At 41.8% G+C, this 12,246-nt stretch overlaps 2 protein-coding genes across 2 annotated transcripts in view; one reads left to right on the forward strand and one right to left on the reverse strand.

The window, feature by feature from the left end:
- Positions 1-8,009, reverse strand: part of LOC311140714 (conserved oligomeric Golgi complex subunit 5-like) — an 89,189-nt gene extending 81,180 nt beyond the window's left edge. The window contains 6 exon segments of the mRNA XM_084175899.1: positions 1,935-2,055; positions 6,101-6,170; positions 6,422-6,476; positions 7,152-7,209; positions 7,460-7,599; positions 7,942-8,009. Of these exon segments, the coding sequence (XP_084032025.1) occupies positions 1,935-2,055; positions 6,101-6,170; positions 6,422-6,476; positions 7,152-7,209; positions 7,460-7,599; positions 7,942-7,987 (490 nt within the window). The 5' untranslated portion in view covers positions 7,988-8,009.
- A 185-nt stretch (positions 8,010-8,194) lies between these two features.
- On the forward strand, positions 8,195-12,056 carry LOC311140803 (tRNA-dihydrouridine(20a/20b) synthase [NAD(P)+]-like). Its single transcript, XM_084176037.1, has 5 exons — positions 8,195-8,522; positions 8,642-8,763; positions 8,905-9,145; positions 9,288-9,514; positions 11,707-12,056. Exons 1-5 carry the CDS (start codon positions 8,437-8,439, stop codon positions 11,949-11,951), a joined length of 921 nt encoding a protein of 306 aa, XP_084032163.1. The 5' UTR covers positions 8,195-8,436; the 3' UTR covers positions 11,952-12,056.
- Positions 12,057-12,246: the final 190 nt, after the last annotated feature.

Consider the following 12,246-nt stretch of genomic DNA (forward strand, 5'->3'; position numbering starts at 1 on the left):
CACGATGGTTTTCGAAACATATGCTAATATGCTCCTGATCTTTCATTTCAGCAAGAAATAATCTTTCAAATAAAAAAAGATACACTTACTGTAGCAGTTTTGCACAGATCCATACACTTTGTGTGCCTCCAGTTGATGAACTACACTTCCTCTCCTGTTAGCTCACACTGGTGTTCGAAGCATGCTAGATAACTAATTAGCACAGGTGGTGGCCTATGTCTTCCGTCTGTCTTCCGTAAACAAGCGCTGTAACATGGAGATTTGTTTGTGTTGGAACCCTAACCCTAGAAACGTGTATAGTAATTTACCTTTTGTTTTATGAAAATGATTTCTGGCTGATATGAAAGATGCGTTCCTTATGTTTCCAAAACAGTACCACAAGCAATGTATGTTAATGTTTAGAGTAAGCGTCGGGGCTCTTAACAAAACTCCCCCGGTCAGAAGATACTATCGTCAAAAGGCGCTAAAGTAGTTAGTGTCTATGAATGGGGTAATCAACGACATAAATACCTGAAACAGGGCTCCAGACTGCGACCATTTAGTCGCATTTTGCAACCCTTTGAGCTGGCTGTGCGAGTAAGATTTTTAAGTGGTCGCATCGGTGTGAGCTGCACATTCTACATGGTCACTCAAAACGTCCTATTTTTTTTAGGATGCTAAAACCATGATTTGGTCAAACAGCAAAGTGCATTATCCTCATTATTCCTGCAATGAAAGTGTCTGCCTGCCCCTGTGACTGTTTCGCTGGGGCCTGCTGCTGTGTCCAGCGAGACACTCTCGCTCCCCTTTCCCGGAAAAATAAAAATGCTCCAGGAGAAAATAAAACGTTTCCGATTGTATAACATTTTAAAATTCAATTGTGGGTAAAACACAGCTATCTTATTGTCACAGTTAAAGAGAGAAGGGTAATCTATTTACAGAATATAGCCTGGCCTATAGGTCAGGTATTAATCAAGCGCTGTGCATTGCTTAGCCAACACTGCATTCCAAAAACACATTAAAGTAAATGCCAAGACTTCCGCACTGCGGGAAGATATAATCTAGTTCCTGTGCAGCAGAAACGCTGTGTTTTATTAGAAAAATTAGTTTGGGATTTATTTCCTGTAGTAAAGATATTTATCAAACTATTAGCAGTGAAAAAGTGCTGTTTCTTTATATATCAAGGAAAATTGTGTTTCTCTGAACATTGGGTCTGTCTGTCTGTCAATCATTGGTTTGATTGAAGCCAAATCAAGCCTGAGTGACCTTACACACAGTGACCTTTAAGCGACCCATCAGTGAAGAGTAGGTCAGCATTTACCAACCTGGTGTGTTCTAAGCAGAGGCTATAGTGAGACGTAAGTAGTGTCCCAGAGTCAAATCAACCAGTTCTCAAAGCACAAGGAGGACCAAGGCACTCTTCATGTAATTAAAATGCCTTTATTATGACGGCATGTTCAATAGAACAAAATCTTTCCAAAAAACTTGAAAATGCCATCAAGATAAAGGCATTTTAATTATATGAAGAGTCCTCGTTTTTTGATTACCCTAAACCAAAGAGCACCTTCAACCTACAGTACAAACATCTACTAGTGTATCCCTGCAGCGCTTCCTATCCTCCCTTTTCTACAAGTCACTCACCCAGCTCTTTGAGGCTCTGAGTAGCTTTGGTGATCTCAGCACCACCTACACCTTCTACAGTAGGCCTAAATTAGGGGAGTTTCACCTTAGTGTCAGTAGTATTATAGTGAATGAGCAGGGTCACTCACCCAGTTTGTTGAAGCTGATCTGACTACCTTGGTGATCTCATCACCATCTACACTCTCTTTACAGTAGGCCCAAATGAGGTGAGTTAACCATGTCAGTATTACAGTACCCAGTTCGTTGAGGCTTTGAGCAGCCTTGTCAGTAGTACAGTGCAGTGTATCAGAGGTGAACAGGCAGTGGTCGCTCACCCAGTTCGTTGAGGCTCTGGGCAGCCTTGGTGATCTCCCTGCTTCCTCCCTGGAGCTGGCCCTGCAGACGCTTGGACAGGTACAGGATCCTGATGATCCTTCGCAGCAGGTCACACGCCACCTGGGAAAATTAGGATTCATAAAGAAATCAATACAAAATATAACCCCATCTGAACCCGTCTTTCTGAATCTATATGACAAGATGTGAGTGAACGCCAAATCTAATATGGAACAATCCTCTTGTTTTGTCATAATTTATTGAACATCACTTATTGTAAATGATCTCTAACCAATCACTTTTGACATTTCCAAGTATTTATGTTCCTATTGTAGCATATTAGTAGTGGAAATAATAACTGTGTGTCTAGCAGCATTGTGGGGCTGTGCCTGGAGCTGAAGGACACAGAGGTCAGCAGCGTGTTTTGGCTTAGTAGTGTGTTTAGAGGAAGGGATGCAGCTGAGAGCTGGGGGTCTGTCCCCGGAGCCTCTGTGTCTATGATGTATGTGATGGCTGTGTGTGTGTCCGTCCCAAGTGTCTGTGTGTGTCAGACTGATTGCTTTATCTGTGGGTGGCCGAGAAGCTGCCATTTTGTGAGCGAACACTAGACTAAAAGACAAACAAGCACTCTCCTATTTCCAAGTATTTATAGTCTGATCATTACCGGTCTCCTTCAGACCCACCTCACCCCAGTCCCACAGAGACAGACAGACAGACAGACGGACAGAAACACACACAGACAGAGACAGAATACAAACAAACAAACACACACACACACACACACAGACCCTAACACCAAGGACATGACAGTCCCTGGCAGTGAAAAGTGTTAAAAGAGGGGACTGTCTATATAAATAATATAAACATTGCAACTATTCTATTCAGAAATCACAGCACCCTCTCCTTTCACAAACCAGGCCCATGTTCATCCTAATATCTTACCAGCCTGGCATGCCTGCCTGCTACTAGTATCTTCTCTGCAGGATGCATGTCTGTGGTGTAGATAACAACAATAACTCCCCACACACATGATGACAAAGCTGAGACAGAGAGAGCATCAGAAGACAGACAGAGCTGACACACAGCCAGAGCTATGGGAGAGGAAGGAGCCAGTTAGAATCACAGTAACCTTTCCGACTGAAGCCATATTCCATCAATATATAATAAGCCTTCCCCTCGACTCCACAGATGACGGAGAGGCAGTGTGTGTTGACTGAGAGCCTGTAAAACCAGAGTCTCTATTTCGCTCTCTATCTGGTCGCGGCTACCCAGCCTCGGACAGGACTGGGTCAGGTTGCTCACAAGAACAGGTCTTATTTTAACGGGTAGAAATTCAACCTTTAAAACACCTGATTGCTTTTTATTGATTTATTCTAAACGGGGGGGCACTGACAGCGTGGTGGATTAAAAACCACAACAGTGATGTCATGGGTTAAGATAGCATCTGCAATCTGAGAACAGGGTCAAAGTAATGCTGTTTGAAAGGTTGAGATAACGTTGTAAACCTTTAACGTGGTCTTTACGTATTATTTAGTGGAGGACTTACCAAGAAAAACAGATGCATTTTACGTGACAGCTATGACTCCAAAAGCACAGTTCCATAAATCATCTTTATAAATATGCCTTTCTCCAAAGTGGTGGGGAGTGATTCCATAATGGCAGGCATGTGCAGCAAGAGTAAAAGGGGTCATATAATATTTGTGTTGTTTAACGGTCAATAAAATGTCAATGGGTAGATTGATACTTGCATAAAACATACAGTATCTTTGTTGTGCCCCCACACATTGACTCTGCACCGGTACCCCCCTGTATATAATAATAATAATAATAATAATAATAATAATAATAATAATAATAATAATAAGCCATTTAGCAGACGCTTTTATCCAAAGCGACTTACAGTCATGCGTGCATACATTTTTTTTTTGTGTATGGGTGGTCCCGGGGATCGAACCCACTACCTTGTCGTTACAAGCGCCGTGCTCTACCAGTTGAGCTACAGAGGACCACATATATAGCCTCCCTACTGTTATTTTATTTTACTTCTGCTCTTTTTTTCCTCAACACTTTTTTGTTGTTGTTGTTTTATTTTACTTTTTTATAAAAAAAATAAAATGCATTGTTGGTTAAGGGCTGTAAGTACGCATTTCACGGTAATGTCTACACCTGTTGTATTCGGCGCATGTGGCAAATAAAATTTGATTTGATTTGTAAACCATTGAGTACAGAGCACTCATTACAGTACAGCATGAGATACACCAACACCTGCTACAGCTACATTGTATTGACAGGGTAGAAGAGGATATCCTATATACAGGTACATTGGGGGAAAAAAGTATTTAGTCAGCCACCAATTGTGCAAGTTCTCCCACTTAAAAAGATGAGAGAGGCCTATAATTTTCATAATAGGTACACGTCAACTATGACAGACAAAATGAGAAAAAAAAATCCAGAAAATCACATTGTAGGATTTTTAATGAATTTATTTGCAAATTATGGTGGAAAATAAATATTTGGTCAATAACAAAAGTTTCTCAATGACACAGGTCAAACGTTTTCTGTAAGTCGTCACAAGGTTTTCACACACTGTTGCTGGTATTTTGGCCCATTCCTCCATGCAGATCTCCTCTAGAGCAGTGATGTTTTGGGGCTGTCGCTGGGCAACACGGACTTTCAACTCCCTCCAAAGATGTTCTATGGGGTTGAGATCTGGAGACTGGCTAGGCCACTCCAGGACCTTGAAATGCTTCTTACGAAGCCACTCCTTCATTGCCCGGGCGGTGTGTTTGGGATCATTGTCATGCTGAAAGACCCAGCCACGTTTCATCTTCAATGCCCTTGCTGATGGAAGGAGGTTTTCACTCAAAATCTCACGATACATGGCCCCATTCATTATTTCCTTTACATGGATCAGTCGTCCTGGTCCCTTTGCAGAAAAACAGCCCCAAAGCATGATGTTTCCACCCCCATGCTTCACAGTAGGTATGGTGTTCTTTGGATGCAACTCTGTCCTCCAAACACGACGAGTTGAGTTTTTACCAAAAAGTTCTATTTTGGTTTCATCTGACCATATGACATTCTCCCAATCCTCTTCTGGATCATCCAAATGCACTCTAGCAAACTTCAGACGGGCCTGGACATGTACTGGCTTAAGCAGGGGGACACGTCTGGCACTGCAGGATTTGAGTCCCTGGCGGCGTAGTGTGTTACTGATGGTAGGCTTTGTTACTTTGGTCCCAGCTCTCTGCAGGTCATTCACTAGGTCCCCCCGTGTGGTTCTGGGATTTTTGCTCACCGTTCTTGTGATCATTTTGACCCCACGGGGTGAGATCTTGCGTGGAGCCCCAGATCGAGGGAGATTATCAGTGGTCTTGTATGTCTTCCATTTCCTAATAATTGCTCCCACAGTTGATTTCTTCAAACCAAGCTGCGACAGCCCCAAAACATCACTGCTCTAGAGGAGATCTGCATGGAGGAATGGGCCAAAATACCAGCAACAGTGTGTGAAAACCTTGTGAAGACTTACAAAACGTTTGACCTGTGTCATTGCCAACAAAGGGTATATAACAAAGTATTGAGAAACTTTTGTTATTGACCAAATACTTATTTTCCACCATAATTTGCAAATAAATTCATAAAGAATCCTACAATGTGATTTTCTGGATTTTTTTTCCTCATTTTGTCTGTCATAGTTGACGTGTACCTATGATGAAAATTACAGGCGTCTCTCATCTTTTTAAGTGGGAGAACTTGCACAATTGGTGGCTGACTAAATACTTTTTTCCACACTGTATATAGATCTCTATGTGGCTCTGGGTTATTGTCATCTTTCCAATTTAAACAGGAGGATTCTGGAAACTGTCCAGGAGACATTAGGCGACCTTGACAACTTGAAGTACCTATCTTGAAAATGGGCAGAGAGACAATAAAAACCCAAGCATATACTGTCTATCCATTTCTCTACCTCAGATGTCTTTCCAATGAACATGGAAATCAAGTCCAGCGCAGAAATAGAGACGCTGTCAGACAGAGTGCTGATAATAATGAACACTAGATAGGCAATCTTCCCCCTGCTATTGAGCCTCAGTACACAGCCATACAATAATAAAACACCATCAACACAACAGATAGTATTATGCCTCTCAATCACACGGAGATGGATGGATACCTGCAATCTGGCGAGCTGGGCAGTCCTGGCTACAATCTTATTGTAGGGGTCAACAATCTTTGTCCTTATCCTACGAGAGAAAACAAATAGAAGGTTGAGTGCTGTTATTACAGGTCTGATTATTGAGGGTCTCCAAACACAAGGGTAATATTTTGCCTTGAACATTCCCTGTGATGATGTGTTATGGTCTGTTACAGGCTTGGAGTAGATAGATAATGCACCTAACCACTGATACAGGGTAGGATGTTTCTTCATCACCATAATGGTTAAGGTTGAGATTGCGGGCATGTTAATCTGGTCCTAGATCAGTGGTTAACCTACCTGTCCACAGCACCCTGCAGAGCAGCGATCCTGGTCTGCATCATCTGCAGGACCCCTGAGAAACAACACACAAACAACTCACTCAATATATCAACATAAAAATTATATGATTGGCTTTTATGTAATAAAACATTATTCTCTTTTCAAATAGACCACAATCACTTCAATACTGAGATGCACTGACGCTTATATCCAATTGTGTGACAGCAGCATCCCCTATGGACTGTCTACAGCACTACAATGACAGCATATATTCCAGCACATGAGTTTCAAATGTTTTGGGCTGGGGACCCCTTATGTGATAGCAAATTCATCAGGGACCCCCTCATAATCAGAACACAAAAAAATAGTCTACAGGGAGTTTTACTGTGACGTCTGCAGTGCATGGCTGGACGAATCTAGTCTAGGGCCAGTGGAAAGAACATTTGACTAATTTCCTGCAATTCTACACATTTTGTCATGGGGCAGAGAGATTTTTTGTTGTTGCAGCTTTAAAGCTAATATCCTGCAATTCTACAAATTTTGCCATGAAGCAGAGAGAAAACGTTGATGTTTCCCATTTTTAATTACAGAGCATTTATGTAAAAAAAACACATGTATATACATAGTATATAATTGGTGGAGTACTGTGGATACCAATATCCCTGTGAGTCTCCCAGGCCCAAGTTGTCCAGGGTTAAGAAGAAGCCATGATGATGACAAATACAAATATGTGCTAATGGTGTGTTACCTTCCAAAGACTCAATCCCAGTAGCTTGAGCAAGTAGCTCCTCATGCCTGGCTACCACCTGACAGGATAAATATTTACCACAGTCAATAAGTCATTCAACACATGAAGGAAAAGTGTCTTTCCTACAGAAAATAATAATATAATAATAATAATATGCCATTTAGCAGACGTTAATGTATACATACCAACCATCAGTATAGAACAAACTGACTGGCCGATTAAACTAATAATAGATATAGATATGGCTCTATGGGTCTCACATGTGTGAGATACAGTTGTGTGTGACAGGTGATAGGTGTCATGTATACCTGGCTATGGAGCTCCTTGTCCAGCTGACTGATGCCCTGAGCCAGCTTGGCCAGCTGTTCTGCGATGACAGCATGGTGGATGGCCTGGGCTGTGTACGTCTTCACGTCAAAGTCCTCTGTGAGAAAATCAGCATAGCATTCTGGAGAAGAGATGGATAAATAGGAAAAATAGATTAGTTAGCTAAATCACTTCCTGGATTATTTCTTACCAATGGTTAAACACACATTCCACTCCAAACGTATTTCCAAAGACACTTCTGTTTTTTATCACAGGTAAAGAAAGGTATTGACAAACAGAAACGATTACGATGTCTTGCTGTCAGTTGTCAATTATGGACTGCACTGTCAACTCGGTAGCTCTCATTCGTAAATGACTACGGGGCTGATACACCTTGCTAAATAAAACAAAACATACACCTACGTGAAGTAAAACTGACTGACAGAAAAGTATTGAAAATAAATGTTAAAATATAGCATTTTACCATCATTTAACAATACATTCGTTGAAGCTTCTCCACTACCCTCCATGTTTGCCACTTCATCACACGATGACGTCGAATTTCAGCGACAGGAAATGAACCAAACCAAACACTTTATTCTTCATAAGAAAATATCAAACGATCTGTATTTTGTATCAAAGTTCATTGTGATAACGTTATTTATAAAAATAAATACAAAAATAAAAAATATTTCAGTACTTTTTATGTTCAAAGGTAAAAAAATGAAAGGTTGTTCGGAGGACACGCCCACTAACGATACCGCGTGTTATTGTTTGCATTCGGGTGTTCGTCAACTTTAGCTAGCTAACTAGCTAGCTTAATTACATCAAATATGAACGTTATCTAGTCACAGCAACGTTATAATAGGCCATAAACGGTATGCAACAAACAGTTTCGACTGTGGAAAGAAAAGCATTGCCATGCCAAGCTAACTAGCTAACTGGCTAGCTCACGTCAGTGATTAAAAACATACGGTCTATGAAAATGACGACCACCAACATGATGGACATGTTTGAGGAAGGGAAAGTTCTGAAAATCTGTGCTCCTATGGTCCGGTATTCAAAGTAAGATGATCTGATCTTCGTACATTTTCAATTACTTGTTCAGCTGTTGGGATTTGTGCAGGTAGCTGAAGTAGGTTGAGCAATAGTTATAACTCATCGTTTATTTTCTACTTTTCCAGGTTGGCATTCAGGTCACTGGTGAGGAAATTTGACTGTGACATTTGCTTCACTCCAATGATAGTTGCTCCTGACTTTATGCGTTCTGTCAAAGCCAGAGACAGTGAATTTACAACTAATGAAGGTAATATGAGATCACTTTTATATTAGATATTAGATGCCTCTCAAACTATAGGGACTTGGTGTCTGCAGTCATTGATGTGTGGAGACTGTCAATTTGGTGTCAATTAAATCCAACTTTATTGCTCTCTGTCTCTCCCATCAGCTGACCGTCCTCTGATCGTGCAGTTTGCTGCCAGTGATGCCCAGACCCTGGCTGATGCAGCCTGTGTGGTCGCACCCTTCTCTGATGGAGTGGACCTCAACTGTGGCTGTCCCCAGCGGTGGGCCATGTCGGAAGGCTACGGGGCATGCCTTATCAACAAACCTGAGCTGGTCAAAGACATGGTTCGACATGTCAGGAACCAAGTGGACAATCCTAACTACACAGCCTCCATCAAAATAAGGTACGAGTGATCATATCACCAAATATAATAGTTTCACTTTTACTTCAATGACAAAAGAGCTTGTAAAAGCTTTATTTTGCAAACAACCTAAGTGTCATCTGAAGTTCCTTTTCTAGTTGTTGTTTCCTCTCTCTTTTCCCAGAATTCACAAGGACCTGCGACGTACGGTGGACCTGTGTCAGAAGGCAGAGGCGGCAGGGGTGTCATGGATAACTGTCCATGGTCGGACCGCAGAGGAGCGCCACCAGCCGGTCCACATTGACGCTATCAAGACCATCAAGGACAGCCTGTCAGTCCCTGTCATCGCCAACGGAGACATAAAGACCCTCAGAGATGTGGAGACCACTCACCAGCTCACTGGAGTTGATGGTCAGTTCAATTAGTGCAAATCTCAATTGATTCCCTATTCCCAATATTGTGCAGTACTTGTGACCAGATAGTCAAAAGGCAGTCACACAGGGCTCTGGTCAAAAGTAGTTCACTGTTTATGGGAATAAGGTGTCATATGAGACCCTTAGTAACTATACGTGTAGTTATTTCCTTGGGAAAGACACTCTTAAATAGCTTAATAATAAATTCCTTTATATACAGTGGGGGAAAAAAGTATTTAGTCAGCCACCAATTGTGCAAGTTCTCCCACTTAAAAAGATGAGAGAGGCCTGTAATTTCCATCATAGGTACACGTCAACTATGACAGACAAATTGAGAAAATGTTTTCCAGAAAATCACATTGTAGGATTTTTAATGAATTTATTTGCAAATTATGGTGGAAAATAAGTATTTGGTCACCTACAAACAAGCAAGATTTCTGGCTCTCACAGACCTGTAACTTCTTCTTTAAGAGGCTCCTCTGTCCTCCACTCGTTACCTGTATTAATGGCACCTGTTTGAACTTGTTATCAGTATAAAAGACACCTGTCCACAACCTCAAACAGTCACACTCCAAACTCCACTATGGCCAAGACCAAAGAGTTGTCAAAGGACACCAGAAACAAAATTGTAGACCTGCACCAGGCTGGGAAGACTGAATCTGCAATAGGTAAGCAGCTTGGTTTGAAGAAATCAACTGTGGGAGCAATTATTAGGAAATGGAAGACATACAAGACCACTGATAATCTCCCTCGATCTGGGGCTCCACGCAAGATCTCACCCCGTGGGGTCAAAATGATCACAAGAACGGTGAGCAAAAATCCCAGAACCACACGGGGGGACCTAGTGAATGACCTGCAGAGAGCTGGGACCAAAGTAACAAAGCCTACCATCAGTAACACACTACGCTTTCAGGGACTCAAATCCTGCAGTGCCAGACGTGTCCCCCTGCTTAAGCCAGTACATGTCCAGGCCCGTCTGAAGTTTGCTAGAGTGCTTTTTGATGATCCAGAAGAGGATTGGGAGAATGTCATATGGTCAGATGAAACCAATATATAACTTTTTGGTAAAAACTCAACTCGTCGTGTTTGGAGGACAAAGAATGCTGAGTGTCATCCAAAGAACACCATACCTACTGTGAAGCATGGGGGTGGAAACATCATGCTTTGGGGCTGTTTTTCTGCAAAGGGACCAGGACGACTGATCCGTGTAAAGGAAAGAATGAAAGGGGCCATGTATCGTGAGATTTTGAGTGAAAACCTCCTTCCATCAGCAAGGGCATTGAAGATGAAACGTGGCTGGGTCTTTCAGCATGACAATGATCCCAAACACACCGCCCGGGCAACGAAGGAGTGGCTTCGTAAGAGGCATTTCAAGGTCCTGGAGTGGCCTAGCCAGTCTCCAGATCTCAACCCCATAGAAAATCTTTGGAGGTAGTTGAAAGTCCGTGTTGCCCAGCGACAGCCCCAAAACATCACTGCTCTAGAGGAGATCTGCATGGAGGAATGGGCCAAAATACCAGCAACAGTGTGTGAAAACCTTGTGAAGACTTACAGAAAACGTTTGACCTGTGTCATTGCCAACAAAGGGTATATAACAAAGTATTGAGAAACTTTTGTTATTGACCAAATACTTATTTTCCACCATAATTTGCTAATAAATTCATTAAAAATCCTACAATGTGATTTTCTGGAAAATAAATTCTCATTTTGTCTGTCATAGTTGACGTGTACCTATGATGAAAATTACAGGCCTCTCTCATCTTTTTAAGTGGGAGAACTTGCACAATTGGTGGCTGACTAAATACTTTTTTTCCCCACTGTAGGCCAAAGTGATCCACAATGACAAGCTGTGCAGTTCTATGAAAAGAAACCACAACATGGGGGGGTTTCTGGGGGGAGCCAGTGTCATGGTTTATTTTTAATTGAACTACATAGCCCACTGTTTACTCCTTATCATAAACACTATGCTTTTCATCTGCATTTATTCTGTAACCTCTCATTCCCTCCAATCATTCTCTGTTTATTGTGTCACCTTAACAGATATTAATTATAAATACATAAATGGGTAGCTAGAGGTTCCATGCACAGAAATAATTAGAGAAAATATAGAATATCTCTATACAGGATCTTTATAGTTATATGGCTCACTCAAGGCACTTCCCCTCCCACTTCACATGCCCTGTCCTGTAGGTGTGATGGCAGCCCGGGGGCTGTTGTCCAATCCGGCCATGTTCGCTGGCTACAATGAGACCCCTCTTGAGTGTGTGTGGGACTGGGTGGACCTCGCCACGAACCAGGGGACCCCCTTCACCTGCTTCCACCAGCACCTCATCTACATGCTGGAGCGGGTCAGCTCCCATCCCGAGAGGAAGATGTTCAACTCCCTGCATAGCACCGCCGCTGTCATAGACTACCTCCACAACACATATGGATAACCAGACACACAGACTGTAGGCCTATCATAAACACTGGCTAGGTATATTTTATTGTGTATGTTATTAATTATATTTTCAATGGAATAAAAGCTTTTATTTACTATATTACCTTTTTTATTTTTTGTCTCATTCTGATAGTTGAGGTGTGTAGTGTGTGTGCACATAATGTGTCCCTCTACCTGCAATAAAAAACGAAGGTTACATTAGATTCACTTCAACATGTCCAGTCAGATACGGTCAAAAGGTACAAACAAAACCAAACACATTACACCTAATTTCATCATATTTGCATTTC

Source organism: Coregonus lavaretus (genome assembly GCF_964263955.1).
Source record: "Coregonus lavaretus genome assembly, chromosome: 13".
In the NCBI taxonomy this organism is placed as follows: domain Eukaryota; kingdom Metazoa; phylum Chordata; class Actinopteri; order Salmoniformes; family Salmonidae; genus Coregonus; species Coregonus lavaretus.